This window comes from Sapajus apella, unplaced genomic scaffold (assembly GCF_009761245.1).
Source record: "Sapajus apella isolate SASKATOON/1434 unplaced genomic scaffold, GSC_monkey_1.0 scaffold41, whole genome shotgun sequence".
NCBI lineage: Eukaryota > Metazoa > Chordata > Mammalia > Primates > Cebidae > Sapajus > Sapajus apella.
The window spans coordinates 7,471,809-7,493,175 of record NW_022436981.1 but is presented as its reverse complement, the minus strand read 5'-3'; the positions used below and the strand labels follow the sequence as shown (position 1 = coordinate 7,493,175).

Below are 21,367 nucleotides of genomic sequence, written 5' to 3'. Positions count from 1 at the left end.
GATAAGTTTCATTAGAATAGTTGGAAAAAATTAAAATGCATACACAGGAACAAACTATTTGCTCTTGGAACTTAGATATCCAAATAAGAGCTGGAAGGCACTCACTGCTAAAGTTGGGAGACATGGGTCACGAAGGATCAACAATGACCTTGGGATACGTAAACACAGAAAAGACTAATCATCAGAGATGGGGGAATAAAGGTGACTAGAAATAGCCATTTTGGACTATCAAGGTCAGATTGAAGTCAATCTGTTGGTCCAATGTGTGTAATTTCATAAATGATAAGTATATGTGGTCATTTTGTGACCCCCCAATAGACCACATATACTTATCAAATATTAGAACATAATAAATGTGGTGCATATAGCAATTATTTAGTCATAACTCTTAGTAAAATCATAGAGAAAAACTATCAACTTTGAATAATGAGACAAAAATATTTTTCCTTTTTATACTGTTTTGTATCTACTTCTTATGGTAAATTCTCACAGAAATGCCTTTAGCTTAGTAAGTCAACCCATCTCATAAAACTCAAATGCAGCCCCACAACTTACAAATATTAGGGGCAGGTTTGTTCAGATACAGAAGAAAAGTGCATAAAGTGGGACGAAATTAACACTTTAGAAATTCTTACTGCATAGAAGGCAGCTTACACATATTATATATCACAATTAAATAAAAATAAGATTATTCCCATTTACAGATAAATATGAAAATGTAAAATCAGAATAATAATTTCCTAATAAGCTGGATACAGTGGCTCATGTCTGTAATTCCAGAACTTTGGGAGGCCAAGACAGGAGGATTGCTTGAGGCCAGAAGTTCTATACTAGCCTGGGCAACATAGCAAGGCCCTGTGTCTACAACATTTTTAATAATTAGCTGGGTATAATAGTGGACATCCATGGTCACTGGGAGGCTGAAGTGGGAGATACTTTGAGCCCAGAAATTCAAGGCTACAATGAGTTCTGATCTAACCACTGCACACTAGTCTGGGTGACAGAGTGAGATCCTGCCTCAAATAAAATAAAATATAAAATAATAAAATATAAAAATTTCCTAATACACATTGGTACAGAAATTTAGTCCATTTCCGCTAGAACAGAAATTTTAAGCTTTTAACAATGCTCTACACTATTAAGTAGAGAAGACAATGGGCTGTGGATGCTTCTGAGTCTGGCCTTGCCCACAAAATACATTTTGCCATAGAAAGAAGATTGTGTAGAAGACAGTTCCAAGGTGATTCTTTCCACGTAGCTAATTTGGCTTATTGAGAGCTTCCACTTCACATATTCATAAAGTAGACAAATTCTAGGAGTTAATCAGAGACACGGCAGCAACTGGTTAACCATTTTTTAATGGTAAAATCCAACCTGATTTTCTGAGTTCTCAACTCTCTTATAAAAATCATTTAAAGTATCTAATTCTTAACCTCAAACTTAACTATAATTAAACAATGTGCCTACTGAATAGACATTGATCTGTGATTATACATTTTGTCACAAAAATCAATAATGCTAAATGTAAACATGAAAATGAACAGAAACTTGAATTATGCATCACATGGTGCAATCTTTATGCCAATATGAGCATGCAGAAAGGCTTGCCAGTGCTGTGTATATGCTACTTGTGATTTATGAATTTATGCTTCTTCATTTATATAAATTCAGTATTTAAGATTATTGTATTTTAGAGGTAGAGGAAATCTGAAATTGTTAGTCCACCCCACTTCATTACTGTGCTAAGGAAACAAGCCTGGAATGGTTGAAGAATTCCATAAATGAACAGAACCAAATAATGGTAAGTTAGCATGGAGATCAGTATTATGTTTAATTTTATACAACCAGAAAATAAAAGTAAATACAGCACATCTTTGAACATAGAAATATCAACGAGTTAGGGTGTGTTTGACCATCAAGTTCTGAAAGTCACTGTGGCCTTGTATTTACAAACATTAAAGATAAAATTATTCTCCAAAACAATAATGTCCAATAGATTATTAATAAACATTTGCAATAGCTGTAAAAAAACATTGTGTTCTCTGGAGTTCATGAAAATTATGAGCTTAATTTCAATCCAACAGGTGTACTTCTGAAAACTCTGATGACGCGATGATAAAAATTTGGCTAAGAATTTTTAAAGTATTGACAGGCAAAAATATAGATGAATTGTCATATATGAGCTTCAAAGAATAAATACACAATTACAAATTTTGAAAGAGCAATTTATTTTTAAAAGTCATTTGAGGAATCACCAAATAATGTCAAAATCATGATTAGAAAACCAGCAATGAAATTTGAGACTATTGGTATGACAAATCCTGTTTCAGGCCTTGTTGATCTAGACTTACTTGCACAACCAGCATTTGCCAAAACAGGAAATAGGTGTTTCATATATACGGCTCTAACCTTTTCTCTCTCCACCTTCCTTCTTTCAGCAGATGAAACAAATACTTCATCCTGCTTTGGAAACCACTGGTAAGTGATAACTCCTTTATTTCAAGGTGAACATTTTATTAGTTCTGAATATATCACTTTATCATTGACAATGTGAACAATACATTATACTTTGTCAGTGATAAAGTGATATATTCAGTATATTTTAACTATGATTTTCCAAAGTCTATGGATAAATTTTACTGAGAGTAATTATCTTAATGTTTATTTTAAGCTGAGAAGCTAACATATAGACAGATTTATTATTCCAAAAGGATTTTTATCCAGTTTGAAATTTAAATAAATTTTTACCTTTCATTCTAAAGTAATATAATTAATTCCCATGTCTATGGCTTTTGGAAATAATTATACTGGAATTATTTTTAGTAGAAAGCTGAAAAACTATGAATATATGTATGTGCATACTTTCACATCAGTAACTTTTACTAACATTAAAACATACAGCTATATGAGAAGACATAGCAAAAGTTTTAAATTGGCCAAAAAAATTATAGCACTGACCTTGAGATTAAAAAGTATTTTATTAAAGATCATCAACGTAAAATGCAATTTGCCTGATGAAATGCACTGAGGTCAAAAACAAAAAAAGACTTTTAGAGCTGTTTCAGTCAAAACTCAATCTACTCAGTCACGTTTATGCCGGTAATTTAAATATTATATCTATCATGCATATTCCATCTAAGGAAGCAATTTCCACATACAGCTTCATATTCTGTAGCACATTAGAAGTGATTCTGGAGAATCAAATATTAGGAGACCGCAGAACTACCTAATGACAACATGAAAGGAGTTATTTACCACTAGGGGGAAGATTTTAAAGTAAAATGCTTTTCTTCCCTGTAGCTAAATGCCATCCAGGAAATTCTGAGAGTACTTAACAATAGCCACAGAAGATCCGGTGTTGCCACTTCTGCTAGTTAAAACCAAATCTAGAATGTCTGCCTGTAGACTAAGACCTCTGAAAGTGGATCAAAAGAAATTAAATTGATGACAATGACAAGTTTCAAGCCTGGGAATTACCCTACACTGATGAATTGTGAGGTAAATTGGGGCTTCTGATTTGCAAGAGGCAGGGATGAATTGGGAAGAAGAGTAACAGAATTTTCAAGTAATGTAAATCTGATATTGCTATGAATTTCAGCTGTTATTTATTGAATTCCAAGTAAAAGGGAAGGAGTTCATTCTTGAAAAAAAGTGCTTCTCAGGAACTGGCAAGGCAGCTATTCTTGTTTGTATATCTTTATTAATTTCTTAATGAAGTCTAGCAGTTTTGCAAACTTTGCATATTAGCATAGGCTGCTTTCTGTATCACAGATACATAATGAGATGAAAGAAAGTGATCAAAATAAAGATTGACTGTTAAACTTTAAGAAAATACTGCATCAAATACTTCTCTGTGCTGTGACTAGTATATAAATGTGTCTATACCTATAGTGCACACATTATACTTATGTGCGTTAATATTTTGACATCTTTTCTAATACACATAATCCTTTAAAATATTTCTATAGTCTGTACTCCCTCCAATGTTGTTTTGTTTTGTTTTGTTTTGAGACGGAGTCTCACTCTATCGCCAGGCTGGAGTGCTCACTGCAACCTCTGCCTCCCAGGTTCAAGTGATTCTCCTGCCTCAGCCTCATGAGAAGCTGGGACTACAGGTGCACACCACCACGCCCAGCTAATTTTAGTATTTTTAGTGAGACGGGATTTCACCATGTTGGCAAGGATGATCTCGATCTCCTGACCTTGTGATCTACCCACCTCAGCCTTTCAAAGTATTGAGATTACAAGCATGAGCCACCACGCCCTGCCCTCTAATGCTTTTTAATGCTACCCTGTTTGATCTGTCTCTTAAATTTTCTATTCACATCCATCAGTTGATTTATCTATTCCTACAATGATATTAAATTTTTGTCAACAAAGGTTTGACATCTATCTTAGTAACTAGTATGAAAAGGTAACCCAATTGATTTTTTTTTTTTTTGAGATGGAGTCTCGCTCCGTCACCCAGGCTGGAGTGCAGCAGTGCAATCTCAGCTCACTGCAACCTCCACCTCCCAGTTAAAAGTGATCCTTCTGCCTCAGCCTCCCGAGTAGCTAGGATTGCAGGCACACAGCACCACGCCCAGCTAACATTTGTATTTTTAGTAGAGACAGGTTTCACCATGCTGCACAGGGTGGTCTCGAACTCCTGAGCTCAGGGAACCAGCCCGCCTTTGCCTCCCAAAGTGCTGTGTGATAGGTGTAAGCCACCACGCTTGGCCAATTCTTGTAAAAGTTTACTTAGTTATTCATCAGCCATTCAGCATTTGTATTGGAATTATAATAAATAATTATCAGATATTTTAAGATTGATATCTTTACGTTATCATGTACCTTTTAAAAGCATTAAAAAACTCTCAATTTATTCATATCTTCTACTGTATTCTGTATCAAAGTTTTAATATTTTCTCTAAAAAATATTTTTAAAATTTTTTGTTTTCCAGATACTTTATAGTTTTTTTAACTGTTATAAGTGTTATTTAAACCATATATTCTAGTTGAATGTGCCCAGTAATAAAAATGGTATTTTTGTAAGTTGCTTGTGCATCTAGCACAATTGTTGATTTTGGTGTATTCTCTAGATAGATGATCATATCATTTGAAAACAATAATATTACCACTTCTCTTACAAAAGTTAAAATTAGATATATACATATAGATATATACACACATATATATGTATTTTCTTTTCTTATGGCTTTGATTAGGATCTCTCCAGTACTATGTCAAATAATAATATTAGTCATTCTTTTCTTGTTCCCAATATTAAATGAAATGCACCTAGAGTTTCTCCAATAACTGTTATATTTGGTATATATATGCAGTATATGCTTCTTACCAAATGAATAATCTCTTCCATTTTTTTCCTTTTTTAAAAAGAACTACATATAGGGGTTGAATTTAATAATGTATTTTTGTCATATTACATTGCTTTAGTCTGTTAATATGATGAATTTTACCAATGAGGTTTCTAATTTTGAATTATTCTTGCAGTCTTCATATAACTGTATTTGTTCATGATTTTTTAATATATTTTTGAAACCGGTGACTTAATACTTTGTTAGGATTCTTGCAATTCATTTATGAATTGGGTTTATGTATTATTTACTATTATTCTTATATGTTTTATGAGTCAATCCTGGAATTATATCCACTCCTCAGATTACATTTCAGGAAAAAACAGCATTGGGAGGAAGTAGTCAAGCTAATTTGAACCATACAACACTAGGGAATAAGAAGGTGTGACTATAAGAGCGCTGGAGTGTGCTATCATGTATGACCTTATTATCATCAGTCCTTTACACAGGATGGTTCTTATGAGTCCTTGATGCCACTTTGCTGACATAGAGCACTAGGACAAGTATTTTTTTGTTGCTGCAGAATTTTTCAGTGAAGAAGAATCAATGATTATTTTGAGGCAAAAGTAAGAACTAACAGGCATTACTTTAGACCAACCGCTGCTGTTGGATGCAGCACTCTCTTCTACTTCACATTCACCATGCGAAACACACACACGCACGCGCACACACACACACACATCAATCCATGTATACATACTAGAAGTCATGAGAAACTTTATTCTCCTCAGATGTTCTCATTATATTTTCAGTATTTTCCTGGAATCCCTGTTTCCCTCTTGCTTCTATAATTCCTTCAGAGTTAATTTTGGGATGGCAGCAAGAAGCTTGACTATTTTGATACTCTGCCTGGAATAAAAGCTAAAAGCTTGCTTTATAAATGGACCATTTGATGAATTCTCCTCTTAGCAACAAAGCAAATTTGTCCTGCTTCATATTTTGCAAATTCTTATTTCCACAAAATGAACTGTTAAGGCCAGATATACCTATAGATATTTTGTTATCAGTCAATATGCAGTGATATAAGGTCACTTGAGAAAATATATAACACTCCTTTTCCCAAGGTAGTGTTTCAGACACACCAGTGGTCCTAATATCAGTGTAAAGAAGACACAGTATGTTACAGTTTAATTGTATCATATACATTTGTGCTTCAGGAAGACATAATTTGCTGTCAATCTGGAATTAGTAGCAAACCATCACCATTTGAAATTGAAAATCTTTGAAATCCAGAGATTTGATTTTTCTCTAATCATACTTGAGATAATTATTAATTTCTTTGAAAAAGGGAAACCAAAGCAGAACAGAAAACCACATTAAAGGTGGGATTGGTGACTTACACATGGCAAAAGAAACTCTTTCACAGGAATTGAATTAAGAGAAATTTAATGTTTATTTCCAGGAAATGACAGAAAAATATATAACTAATACATTTAGAAATTGTCTTCATGAAAATAAATGACAGGAGAGGCATTTAAAAAAATATTTTTATTACATTCTATGTGTACCTACTAAATTGAATTGCAAATAAATCATTTTCCACTTGCACCTGCTATTTATAGTAGTCCCTTGGGAGGAGAGATGGGGATGGAGTGAAATATTACAGTGACCCTCTGTCAACATTACCAGTCTTACAGCTAATGATAGATCTTTATCATGCTTACCTCATCCGAATTATGTACTCCCTGAGCCCTGAATTGTACTAGGTTCTTCCTCGTCTCTCTCCAGAAAGCATTGGAATGGATTACTGTAAAAGGAAACAAAATTTTATTCTCCTCTTTTTTACACATGAGAAAATTCAACCATCTCCCACTCTGGGTACTTGAATGATGAGTTCCCATAATGATATACTAGGACGCTGAGGGCGAGAACCATGTCTTCTTCACTGATCATATTCAGCAATATTATAACATTTTATCCTGAATAGAGTGTACAAAACTTGATCAATGTCTCCTAAAGGAAAGAATATCTAATTGTCTTCGACTTACAAATGAAAATAAGGATCTGTTTTTCCTCTTTTGCTCTCAAATTCTGCAGGAGGCCCACTCGAGGCCCCATTTATAAATACAGCATTCTAGGAGTTAGGGCATCAATCTATTAATTTAGAGGTGGAGGCAGGACAGGGTTACATTATTTTTTAGTGAGTTCCAAGGTCTGTAACACCAGTAGTTTTAAATCTTCTGGAGTTCCAGATCTGCATTCTGGCAGTATCATTTTTCCTGGATTGTTTTTCAGGCTTCAAGTTTATTTATTGATGCATTGGACAAAATAAAACCACAACTGTGTTATCAAAAAGTATATCTCCCCTGCCCCCATTTTCTTGTTTTTCTATTGGAAACATCTTTTAAAAAGTGATACAAGTGGACACTAGCAAAGTTCCATATTTGTGGGATGATTGTGCAGCAATACTGGGACAGGATGGTTTGTGACATTGACTTTAATGGCATCAAAATGGGCTTTACAAGTGTGTATCAGACTGCATCCCAACACTTAGATTCACAGTGATTGGGGTCGGGGGCACGGGGGAACTGGTTAGAAGGGAAATTGAATTTAGTGCTGGGGACCAGTTTGGGGTGCAAAGCTCTTCCTTTGGGAGCTCTGTGGGGATTTGGTATTAGCTAAGTTCATAGCCTAAGGAAGACATAGTCCCAGCCCCCAACAGCTGGGGTTCAGGAGGAATCAGTGAATAACTAAGAAGGAAGAGTTTTTTTTGTAGGATGAGCCACTATCTCTATTAATATTCAGTCCTAAACAGAAGGCTAAGAATCTACCATGTACTATTTGCTCTGCTTTTTTCGTTTTAAAACTTAACATTGAAACATAAGCTTTTTCTCTGAGTTTACAAAACCACCATAAATGTATAATGGTTTTTATGTCTAATATACCGTCATATGTGGCTGTATTCTCATTTACTTAGACATTATATCTCCCTATTACTAGGCATGTAATTAATTAACAATGTTTTAACCTTTATGAATGATAATGTCATGAAAATTGTATGCTTAAAACTTTTCCAATATAGTTTATAATTTCAGTAGGATTGTAAGAAGTTGAATTAGTGGGACAAAGGATGTGAGCATATTAAGGATATTAATACAGATAGGGTTAGTAATCCTTTAAACATGAGAATCAAATTATTACCTTTTGTTTTAAGATCAAGAGGAAGAATATTGCCATTTTAAATTTGAGGCATGGTACTAAAGATAAAGTTTTGAGAGGAAAAGAGGATGCTGGCTACATGGGTAAAGTTGAAGAGAGTAGTTTAAAAGTATGAATGAAAAGCATGTACTTAGAGGACTTTCTAGGTTTCAAAGAATGGCAAGTGTATAAGTCAGATCCCTGATGGAAAAGAACTGGCACGTGCTAACTTCTAATTTGAAGAGATGTTAATAAGGATATAGTTATAAAAGTGTAGACAGCACATAAGGAAATCAGCAGGGGCTAATGCAATAGCATCCAGTAATAACCACGGTTGGAAGCCACTAAACTGGCATTGTGAAGAATCCACTCCTAGAATGTGAAGAGAGTAGTTACACAGAGAAGACTGCGAAGCTGCGGAAGAAGGAGGTAGAAAGTCCTTAGCATTTACAAGCATATTTCAAAGGCTTCAGTTGGGAATTTTGGGTTGTTCTTTATTGTCCCAGTTGGAGGCATACTTCGAAAGTGAATCTACTATCATTTTGCTGGCTCCGTGTGACACGTCTTCTCCCGTTACATTAGTAATGAATTTGGGATGGAGGTCATTGTGTTCTTTTCCACCCCCATATTACTCAGCAGTTCATGTACTAATCATTTTAATGCAGATCCTTGTTCTATTGGTTTTGTTTTCCCAGCAATGATATTATTCCCCCTGCTATTGTTCCTGGTTGCTGGGCTGCTGCCATCCTTTCCTGCAAATGGAAGTGAGGTATGGTTGAACGCAAAAATCTTCAGAAAAATTCAGGTAACCATGAGGGATAGCAAGTTACTAGATCAATCTTCAAAAGTGAAAGGACTAGAGTGTCTGGTACATTATAAAGTACTCATTAGTAGCCCAAGGTAGTTAACATAGTTATGTTTAAAGCTGTGGTGATCAATATGGTAGCCCCTAGCCACATGAACGTATTGAAGTTCATTAATTAAATGACCTTCCTCCACCCTCTAAATTGCGTTGGAGATCTTTTTTTTTAATGTGGTAAAACTATCTTTTGAGTGATCCCATAAAATTTGCTATGCAATACATAAAACTCTCTTACTAGAGTATTGCATGTTACAAATGCACTTAGGCTGAGCTTAAGCAGTTTTTCTGAACACCAGACACCACATCAGGCAGAAATTTCCCCGCTAAAGTCTAGGTAAATCCTCTACCCCACTCCATACCACTTCTTTGCTGCAGACTGAGTGTGAATGTCTTAATAATTCCTATCATGTACCATTGTCACTATAAGATGTTATCACTCATATATCTAGAAAAATCACATTAAGACCTCTCTTAACTCAGAAATTGGTATTTGTGGCTTTTGAGGAGATTTTAGTATCTCATGACATGAATTATATTCCCATTCTGAAAACTTTCATCTAATATCTTTTCATTAAAAAGTCATAGCTTTGGCTGTCATCAACAATGCTTAATAACTAATATTGGCTCAAGCACTTTTTTAAAATGGTCTTTATTCCCTCGAACTAACATAGTTACTATTATGTGCAATTTCCAACAATGTTAAAAAATAATTCTAATTTTATTTTCCTGTAGGATCCCGCTTTTACTACTTTGTCAACCACCCAAACACAAGTGCAAAGGGAGATTGTAAATAAACACAATGAACTGAGGAAAGCAGTCTCTCCAACTGCCAGCAACATGCTAAAGATGGTAAGAGGTGGTATTGCAAGGAGAGCGCTATGAATCAGCTGTGGAAGGAGCAGGCGGCTGGCAGCTAAAATATCTTAATAACTTTGAGGTTCATGAAGTTCTATTTCTATTTTGTTATTTCATTTGAGCTGTGTAATGGGCAGAGCTGAATTTCTTAACTTCGTTTTATAATGGTTGTATAATGTCAAATTTATAACGCTATTTAAATAACGGAGGCAGAATTAAAACCAAATCTTTGGACATACAGTGAAAAGCCATTATGTTTTTCTGCTTACTATCTTATCTGTCCCAATCTAAGATCAGAAAGACTTTTTCCCTTTAAGATAAATGCCATTTACGGTAAATAACAATCTACGGTTCTGGGTCCAACACCAAAAGCCACATGTCTTCCAAACACATTCAATAAGCAGGTGGAAAAAAAAGAACTGAATATGAAGTAAGTTAGCTAATTACTTCATTGTTGGAAAAGCAATCTCAACAACTCCACATGTTTATCAATATTTAGAGTAGGACCATTACTAAAAATCTTTAGGTGTTTCTGCTGTCCTGTCATAAATAATCAGACCATAAACCTAAATTATTCAATTACTTAGCATAGGCATATTAACTATATTTCTTTGTGGAGCAGAAAAAGGCACATCAAAAATATATCTTTGATTACTATAAAAATCAGAAGATGCTTGTACAGAAATTTTATGATGACGTAAATCAACCTATAACCTGATTATAAAGCTTGTGCTCCTTTGAGGTTTAAGACAGTAAGTGGTATCTTTTTTCTGTACTTGCTTCAGGAATGGAACAAAGAGGCTGCAGCAAATGCCCAGAAGTGGGCAAATGGGTGCAATTACAGACACAGTAACCCAAGTGATCGAAAGACTAGTAAGTATATTAGCAAATATCATTGGATAAATGAACAAGTAAAATAATAAGAAACCGTGTTATGATGTTGCATTAAGAAAAGTTTATAAATAAACATTGCTTTTAATGCTACCTTTTTCAAGTTATAATATCTCTATATGTAGAGATAACTCTGAGAAGCACCATCTGTGCTTATTGCTTTATGTAAATTTTACAAAAACTGTCTCACACAGTATCACATTTGTATTTCTCAATCAACTCATGAGTAAAGCAGGTTATAGATCATATCTTTCTCAATTATAGAGATTAGAAAACCAACAGTCTGGAAGAAAATGATGATTAGTAATTAACGTCATATATAGGAAATTTGGAATTGGAATTTCTGGCTTCTAAATCAGTACCCTTTTTAGTGACATATGCAGCCTATTTGTGTTTTTAAAACTACTTAATTTTGTTTTTATAAAATATTTTAAATTTTGTCAAATTGTTCCTGAATTTTACGAAAAAAAACAACATTAGCATTAACTTCTACTATTTTCTTCTGAATTTTTTATGACAGTAAGCCGTGTCTTTTACATTTTCTGGGTGTTTACAATGCATACTGTATTATACTAAAAAAATGACCTGCAAGATATAACCTATACATCATGAAATATAAAAACAATTAGATAAAATATCATATGGATGAACTATTAGATGAAATACTTATTGGATTATTAAAAACAACATAGGCAAAGGCAAGCCAAATTTAAAAGTGGTTAAAAAAAAAACTGTCTCATTTTGAAAATAGGACTGCCATTGTTATCTATATTTTTGATACTAAAACTATAATAACTATGAAAGTGGTTGACTATGGTCACCAGAAGATGAAAGGAAATGGTATTGAAAAATCCCAATCTGCTGTTAAAATTTTAGCTTCTTTCTTTCTTTCTTAAAGGAACTACATGGCCGGGCGCGGTGGCTCAAGCCTGTAATCCCAGCACTTTGGGAGGCCGAGGCGGGTGGATCACGAGGTCAAGAGATCGAGACCATCCTGGTCAACATGGTGAAACCCCGTCTCTACTAAAAATACAAAAAATTAGCTGGGCATGGTGGCGCGTGCCTGTAATCCCAGCTACTCAGGAGGCTGAGGCAGGAGAATTGCCTGAACCCAGGAGACGGAGGTTGCAGTGAGCCGAGATCGCGCCATTGCACTCCAGCCTGGGTAACAAGAGCGAAACTCCGTCTCAAAAAAAAAAAAAAAAAAAAGGAACTACATAAAGGTAGTTTATACTCTCTTTAAGCAGCATGTAGACATTCCATGTTAAGCCATCCAAATATAAATATTAATTTCAGGGCTTGAAAAAAGCTTTGACCTATTTCTGGGCTGCAAAGCACTTTTTTCCTTATTTTTTGAAGGGAGTGTGGCCTGTGATGTTCTGATTTGCTAAGAGGAGGCCTGTAAACTTTGAAAATATTGTCTTTTATGGTGTCATTTGCTTCCTATTTCAGGCTCTTAAAGACTGAGCATAAGACTTTTTTTTAATTCACACAAAATAAAAATTCTAACCATTTATTCAGATTCCTATACATGAAAATCTCTTGTGAGTATGGGCTTAGAGCAGGAGAGGGATTACTAAACTGGTCCCTGACTTCAGCAAGCTTACATTACAAACTGAAAGAACATGAGGCACGGACATGTGAAGAATTCAATGCGTAAATAAATGAATCCAGGGAGGGCAGATATTAAAGAAAAAAGGCTTCTCCATCTACTCAAAGTTTTGAGTGTTGAAACCAGCCTCAAGTATTGGACACCTCTGGCTTCTATTCAGCTTATAGCTGATAAAGATTTGAGGCACCCTCCTTATGTATTAGTCAATATTCATTTGTAATGGGCATCAGAGACAGTATTTAAAAAACAGGGATTCGCCGGGCGTGGTGGCTCACGCTTGTAATCTCAGTACTTTGGGAGGCTGAGACAGGTGAATCACAGGATTATTAGTTCAAGACCAGCCAATATGGTGAAACCTCATCTTTACTAAAAAACACAAAAATTAGCTGGGCATGGTGGCACATGCCTGTAGTCCCAGCTACTCAGGACGCTGAGGCAGGAGAATTGCTGGAACCCAAGAAGCAGAGGTTGCAGTGAGCTGAGATCATGCCATTGCACTCTACCCAGGGTGACAGAATGAGACTCCATCTCAAAAAACAAACAAACAACAACAAAAAAAGAAAAAAAAAAAAAAAAGAGGAATTCTATCATGTGGGGCGGTGTGTCTGTGTCTGTGTGTGCATTTTGCCATTGCATGCTTTATTGCTTTCCTCATGAGTGCTCTGTTCCTTCTTAGGTCTAAAATGTGGTGAGAATCTCTACATGTCAAGTGCACCCAATTCATGGTCACAAGCAATCCAAAGCTGGTTTGATGAGCGTGATGATTTTGACTTTGGTGTAGGGCCAAAGACTCCCGATGCAGTGGTTGGACATTATACACAGGTAAAGAGAAGAAATGAAAAACCATCACCTTTATAAATGCCCTTTAAAAAAAGATTCTCAAATCTTGACTGATTCCAAGTTGAATTTGAAGAAAAATTTCAAGTGAATATAGAATAGTCTGGCATTTGGTGAGTATTTCTGCTATGAGCTGTCATTTTTCAATAGTCTTCTGGATCTTGGTAGGGAAACATACTCTACGTATAACAGTCTAAAAAAGGAATGTACATGGAAATGTAATATTTTAAAAGTGTTTTCTTTTGATTCAATAATTTCACTAAATGTAGCCATAAGATATATGAAAACAAAATACGTCATTAACATTCTTCTCAGTTTTGTATTTCCTATTTGTCTTTTGGCGTTTCCTTCTTCTCTAATGTGCTCTCATGTCTTCATTTACAGATTTATAGGTTGTTTATTGATTGTTTGGTTTGGGTTTACAGGTTGTTTGGTATTCTTCACACCTCGTTGGATGTGGAAGTGCCTATTGTCCCAATCAAAAAGTTCTAAAATACTACTATGTTTGCCAGTATTGTCCTCCGTAAGTATATGTTTTAGAGTTTATTGACAATAATGCCAAATACAATTTAATATTTTAAAATTATAATACAAAAAGAAACTAAAAATCATATTTTAGTAAAGGTGAAGGAGATTCATCTTTAGAAAGATTTTGAAGTTGAGACACATTCAACCAACTTCTCAGAAAGATAAAGTTTTCAGTTCTATTTCCAAGTATTATTGAACAGGGAGCTGTATTTCCTCATGCCTAAAATAATTTATCTCCTCTCTCAATTGCCTTTTCCTATGCTCATGGTTACTTCATGAGTACATGGAGTGTGTAGTTGTCCAAATATAATTTTATCAGTTCCTGCTAAGTTCACACACAAGAAAGTGTGAGGAATGACACATTTTAGTAATGTCAGTCATTTCTGCTCACATACTCTTACTCATGCTTATTAGAAAATTTCACATTATACCATTAAGAAATGATTAAACCGAGGACCTCCAAGACTTTTCAAGAGATCTGTAATATATTTCAAAGAGCCAAGAAAAGATAATGTCTCAAATCTTTGCTTCTTAGAGTTTATCCCAAAAAATCTTTCATGGAACCATTCATTAAGATCTTAATTTCTTAATAATCTTGGGTTTCCTGCAGGAAGTCCACTTATTTCTCAAGCAATATATTTGATCTACTCACATACACACAAAAAAATCTGTGGATATATTGAAGATATATTCACAACATATCTATTAGCTTTAATTTCCTTTTAATATTTGAAATTATTCACCACTAGTGGGAGGGGTTTTCTCCAAACTCAGCTTTCTACATGACTTATTTTGAGGCTTTAGATCTCCCAAGTGATGTAGGATTCCAGTTTGAGAAATATGACCTGTAAGGTCATTTTTCAGCAAAGAGTTATCACTGTTAATGAAGAAAATTGAAAGACCCTAGGAGACCACCTCCAAATGCCTGGTCATGAGAGGAGAGCATCTGGAGTCAGCATCTGAAGTGAGAGTTGGAATTAGTATTGAGAGAAAGCAGGGAAAAGAGAGCTTTCAGGACACTTTTATATCTTTCTTACATTTTTTTACATGCTCACACACCCACAGCTATATTCTGTGATGGAAGGCTGAGATTCAGCTACATTGCCTTGGACATTAACCTACTTAGTGCAATTGAGACTGTGACTTTCTTATATTTTCAGATGATAATTTATGAATAGCAAAATAATCATTAATGAGGTACAGGCTAGTCACTGTAAGATGAACTCACCCTGGATTTTAGTGTTAATTAAATATTTTTTCCCCTAACATTCCCATTCTTGGCAAACATAAACATCTCATACACACCACCTTTAGATATTCCCAAACCTTCCCAAGCACAATACCATTTCACAGACATACAGCAAAAACCATGTGAAAATCCTCCCACCACCTGAAAGCCAAATTTATGCTGAAACTGTACTTATCTTACTTTATATTATAGAAATTATGTTACTTTTTATTTTTAATTATTAGTTATATTTAACATTAAATGTTATTTTCCATATTGCATCCCTCTGTGCTTCAGGAACCTTTCTTATTTCTCTAGGGGATATGTTTTACCCCTAGCAAGCACCTTGTGGCACGTCATCTTATCAATTTGACCAAGTCTATTGGGAGATAAAGTGTTACCATGTTGAAATATAGAAAACTTTAGACTTTAAAGTCTAAATGCCATGTGAAAACTTTAGACTTTAATTATCTTATTTCAGTTGCTCAGGTTGCAAGATTATGATCAGGAAAGTGAATGAATGTGTGAATTATTCCCTTGATTTGCATTATTGTCTGAATATACTCTAAGAATATTAAATTTTTAATTATTTGACATAATTAAAAACATTTAATAAATACCCATGTATACTTGGCGGCTGATATTAACCTTGGAACATAAACTAAATAGAAAACTAAAAAAACTTTGACATTTTTTATTTCAAATTTCAGTGGTAATTGGGCTAATAGACTATATGTCCCTTATGAGCAAGGATCGTCTTGTGCCAGTTGCCCAGGTTATTGTGACGACGGACTATGCAGTAAGTTTCAAGTGATTAAGTTGATAGTGAAATAAAATGATCTGACATTTCTTCTATGAATTGCGAAATCTGAAGGCAAACAACTTAAGCAATGCCTTCATGCAAAGAACAACAACAAAATGTCTAGCTCTGTCACCCAGGCTGTAGTGCAGTAACACCATCTCGGCTCACTGAAGCTCTACCTCCGGGCCTCAAGTGATTCTTATCCCTCAGCCTCCCGAGTAGCTGGGATTATAGGCACATGCCTCCACACCTGTCTAATTTTTGTACTTTTTGTAGAGATGGGATTTCACCATATTGGTCACACTGGTTTTGAACTCCTGACCTCAAGCAATCTGCCCATCTCAGCCACCTGAAAGTGCTAAGATTACAGGTGTGAGCCATTACACCCAGCCTTACAGAGTGTTTTTAAGTGAAATTTTTACACTGTTCAGAATCTATGTGTTATTTGCAAAGTAAAATTTGGCCTGTTACCATATGTAACCTGATGAAACACCTACCGTACATGTTATATATTGGCATATATGAAAATATGCCTGTATTATAATTAAATATGAAGTTTCTTCTCATCAAAGCTAATATCATTATTCGAAATGTAGCATTTTTTAAAAAAGGAAAACAAATATACATCTAAGTGTATGAGACCAAAGAATATGGTTCAATCCAGACAGGGACTCCAAATACTGCAATTTATCATGTGCTAAAGAATGTATCATACTAACTTCCTCATTTTTGCCATAGCGTAGTTAGAATAATCAAGTTTAATATAATAATCACTTGTACTTCTGCTTGCTAATAATTTTATATACACTTTTAAAGTCAAAATCAAGTGAGTACATATTAGCTCACAGAATCCTCAAAAATATTTTAGCAAAAAGGAATAAAATAAACGTATATATATACTATTCATTTTATGCTTTTATAAATAAAAGTATGAGTTGATATTATTGTTTAACTAGGATGTGTTATTAAAATTATTGACAGTGCAGATGACCCATTTATTGAGAGTTTTACCTTTCAAATGGATTCACCTAATTGTTACAGTTTCTTCTGACTGAATTGCATAGTTATAATTCAGATTGTTGATAATACCAAAGCTATAAATCAACTAAAGAAGGAAAAGTCAAATATTTCCAGCACTCCCGAATGCTGTTTTCTAAGAAGCTTTAAATTTAAAATTTATCCTATTAGTTATTGGATATGAGTCAATTGAAAGATTTTAAACAGAAGAATGATAAGATCTGAACTGTGTTTTCTAAAGAGCTCCCAACAGCAGTGGGAAGAAACAACTGGATGAAAGCCAGCTGGGAGACTATTAGAAAAACACTCAGCCAAACACAAATGGATATTTTTACTGCATTAGGGCAAAAGGAGAGAAAAAATAATAGACAGGTATGAAAAATAGGAAGAAAGTAGACTAGTCAGTTTTTGTTACCTGGTCTTGTTGAGTGTTGATTAAAAAAAAGAAAAGAAAAGAAAGAAAACAATTTCCAGTTGATTCCTGGCTCCTGGCTTGAATTTTTTAATAGCTGGGAGTGCCATTTCTCTGAAACTGTGTGAATCAAGTGAAGGGTTGTTGGGAAACAACAAAGAAATATCAAGCTTATAGACAGGATGCTAAATTTAGTTTGAGATTTGTTGAGTTTGTGGCCACTGAAGGACATCTAAGTAGACATGTCCAATAATCAAAATTACATTCTCTTCACCTTTTACATTTTACGCTTACATCTTCCTATAATAATTACTTAGACTTGATAGAAAGACTGGTAGCATTAGAGTCTAGAACAACTGTGTCAAATATAACTTACTACAGTGCTGAAGATGTTCAATATTCTCACTTTCAGGTAAAGCAGCCCTTAGATACATGGGTTACTGAATACTTGATATAACTGGTGTTGCTGTGGAAAGACCTGAAATTTTAATTTTATTTAATTGTAATTAATTTAAGTTTAAACAACCATATGACAAATGTCTACTCTTTTGGATAGTGCAGTTCTAGAGAAATTCATTTAAATTGATTTTACTCTGCTCACTTGTTGAGAGAGGAAAATACGTCAGTTCATCTTAGAAACATTTCCAAAAGCTCAAAATTAAAAGAGAATCAGTGTGTTTATCTAAAAGACGTTACATATCCTTCAAAATATAAAATGGTTATCTTAGTGTAATCATACCAACTTGTTTGCTCAATTCCCTACTCTCCATTCATATAGAATGCATTGTTTGTGTTGCTGCTATGGAAAAAAATATAATGAAGTGACTAATTTATTTGTTTTTATTACAGCCAATGTTTGCAAGTATGAAGATCTCTACAGTAACTGTGCAAATTTGAAGGCCACATTAACCTGTAAACCTCAATTGGTCAGGGACGGTTGCAAGGCCTCCTGCAATTGTACAAACAGCATTTATTAAATACGTATTACACACCGTGTAGGGCTATGTGGAGAGGAGACAGATTACCTACTTAGATTTGACATCTACTCAGATTTAACATATACTTGCTGAGAAATTGTAGGCATGTTTGATACACATTTGATTCTAAATGTTTTTCTTCTGGATCTGCTTTTTATTCTACAAAAATCTCTTTCATACAAAGAGTTAAAAAAGGAACAACATCTATAACAACTTTGGATTTTTTTATATGTAAACTTTGTAATTTAAATTTACTGAATTTAATTAAGATGAGGATTTTGAAAGTTGTATTCTCATATGACTAAGTTCACTAAAATCCTGGATTGAAAGTGAGAATTATGTTCCTAGAAAATAATGTACAAAAAGAACAGATTATAATTTTCACATGAATCCTTGGCTGTTGTTGCCTTTCCTAGCTCCACTGTATAGCTAAGCATCTTCAAAGAAGTGTTCCCATATGCTTTCTTAATTCCTTTCACATATTCACCCTTCTTTCCAATCATCTGTCTGGCATTCTCACAACTGAGTGGAAACTGTTTTTCCTAAAACAACCCTGACTTTTATTTTGCCAAAATCAATACAATCCTTTGATTTTTTTATCTGCATAAATTTTACAGTAGAATATGATCACACCTTCATTTTTAAACTTCTCTTCTCTGTGACAAACCTTCCTTTAAAAAGAATTCAAAATAATATAGGTAAATACTCTCCACTCGAGTAGGTGGAACTCAGATCCTCCCTTATGAGTCTTCACTAAACTAGGTGACTCACTTCCAAAGAGTAGAGTGTGGAAGGGGAAGCACAGTAACTTTACAGAGGAGAAAAATGGCAAATGCCATCTTCACCAAGTGATCAACATTAACGTCACCAGTGATACGTCATGTGGATCTGTTCTATGTGATCTTTCTAAAAATTCATAATCCTAATATAATCATAAGTTAAAACATCCAGCAAACTCACATTGAAGGATATTCTACAAAATATCCCTGAGGTATTTTAGACTATTCCTCAAAACTGTAAAAATCATCAAAAAGAAGGAAATCCTGAGAAACAGTCACAGACCACCTGAGACTAAGGAGACGTGTGAGCCAAATGCAATGTTCCTCCTTGGATCAGATCCTGGAACAGAAAAAGATCAGTAATAAAAAAAACTGATGACTTCTGAATAGAATCTGGAGTATTTTTAACAATAGTGTTGATTTCTTAATCTTGAACAATATAGCAGGATAATGTAACATGATGACATTAGAGAAACTGAAACTGGGTGAGGGCTATCTGGGAATTCTCTGTACTCTTAACCAAATTTTCAATAAATCTAAGAAAACAACGCAAAATAAAAAGTATTTTGAAAAAAATACAAGAACTTTTTTTTCTTGATTCCATGACATATCATAGCTTTCCTTCAGGTCATCTAGCTATTCTCTCCTAGACTTTACTCTTAACCTTCAGTTTCTTTATCTCAGTGCTACATGTTTGATTTTGTCATATTTTCAAGGACCTTTCAGGTAATACCCATGATTTGGTTGTCTTATTAGATTGACATGTTTACCCAGTATCAAACTTGAGTAAAAATTTTAAGGATCTAAGTAGCGATGAGGCAAAGGAAAACAGGAAATTGCAAGACCACTAATGCAGTTCTGAGATGTTATTTTGGCTGCATCTCTTAATCTCTTAAGCAATAAGCTCCCTAATTAGTCTCCATTTGAAACCTTTCAATAGGCTTCAGAAGTAATTAGTATAATATTCACGATCTTAAACTGATCTGCAGGAAGCTGAATAATCTTTTTTTATATTTCCCTCCCTAAGCTCACTTTATTCCACCCTCCCTCATTTCCTCTGCTCCTGTAAGATGAGTTCATTAAATTCTCTCAAATTCTTCATAATCATTCTTACCTTATGGTATTTGTATTTGCTATTAGCTCTGTTTGGAACAGTGATCACTGCATTATTCACTAGAATTACTACTTCACATTAAACATCATTTAATCAAAAGATTCATTTGAGCACATAATGTAGAGAAGCTCCCCCCATTTTCTCTCATAGTTCTCTATATTTCCTCTTATAGTAATCATCACAATGTGTAATAATTCTTGTGCTCAACAAATATTTATTGAAAACACTTATGTCTTGGGTATTCAGTTAGGCACTTTGAAATAGAACAATTAGCAAGACAGACCAAATTCCAAATTTCATGAAGTTCACACTCTAGCAGCAGAGAGAGAAAGAAAACTATCTTGCAAATAAATACTTAATACAATATCAGGAAATAACAAACGCTATGATCTAAAGTTGGAAAGAGGGGAATAATGGGGATAAGCTGAGAGGAGGAAATGTTAATTTAAATAAGATTATCAGGTAAATCATCTCTAAAGTGCTAAATGCTATTTGGAGCTTTGAATTTATCCTGTTAGTAATGGGCAACCAATTGTAAGATTCTAAACAGAAGAGTGACAAAATCTGAATTGTGTCTTATGGAACAGGAACACAATACAAGTGAGAGAGCCAACAACAGATAATTTGATGGAGACTTTCAGGCAAGAACAGTGAGTACAATGTTATTGAGGTAGGAATAAGCTTGCCATATTTGATTAAAAGCAATAAATCCATAATAGCTGAAGTAGAGGGAGCATGGTAAAGAAAATATTAAAAAGAGGTAAGAAAGTTAGGCAGGTATATGATGCCTGGTTATATGATGCCCATTAGGGTAGGTAAAGTATTGTGCTATTATTATAATTAAGATGGCAAACCATCAGAGTATTATTAAAGAAAAGAGTGATATTATGAGATGTATATTGTGAGGGGACAAGAATGGAAGCAAGAAATCAGTTAAGGGACTATTTCCTAGAAAAGG

The 21,367-nt window shown here is 34.3% G+C and overlaps 1 protein-coding gene across 1 annotated transcript; it reads left to right on the top strand.

Moving 5' to 3' along the window:
- Positions 1–2,358: 2,358 nt before the first annotated feature.
- On the top strand, positions 2,359–19,871 carry CRISP3 (cysteine rich secretory protein 3). Its single transcript, XM_032299657.1, has 8 exons — positions 2,359–2,478; positions 9,191–9,264; positions 10,090–10,206; positions 10,998–11,085; positions 13,392–13,537; positions 13,978–14,075; positions 16,019–16,107; positions 18,389–19,871. Exons 1-8 carry the CDS (start codon positions 2,442–2,444, stop codon positions 18,514–18,516), a joined length of 777 nt encoding a protein of 258 aa, XP_032155548.1. The 5' UTR covers positions 2,359–2,441; the 3' UTR covers positions 18,517–19,871.
- The last annotated feature ends 1,496 nt before the right edge of the window (positions 19,872–21,367 follow it).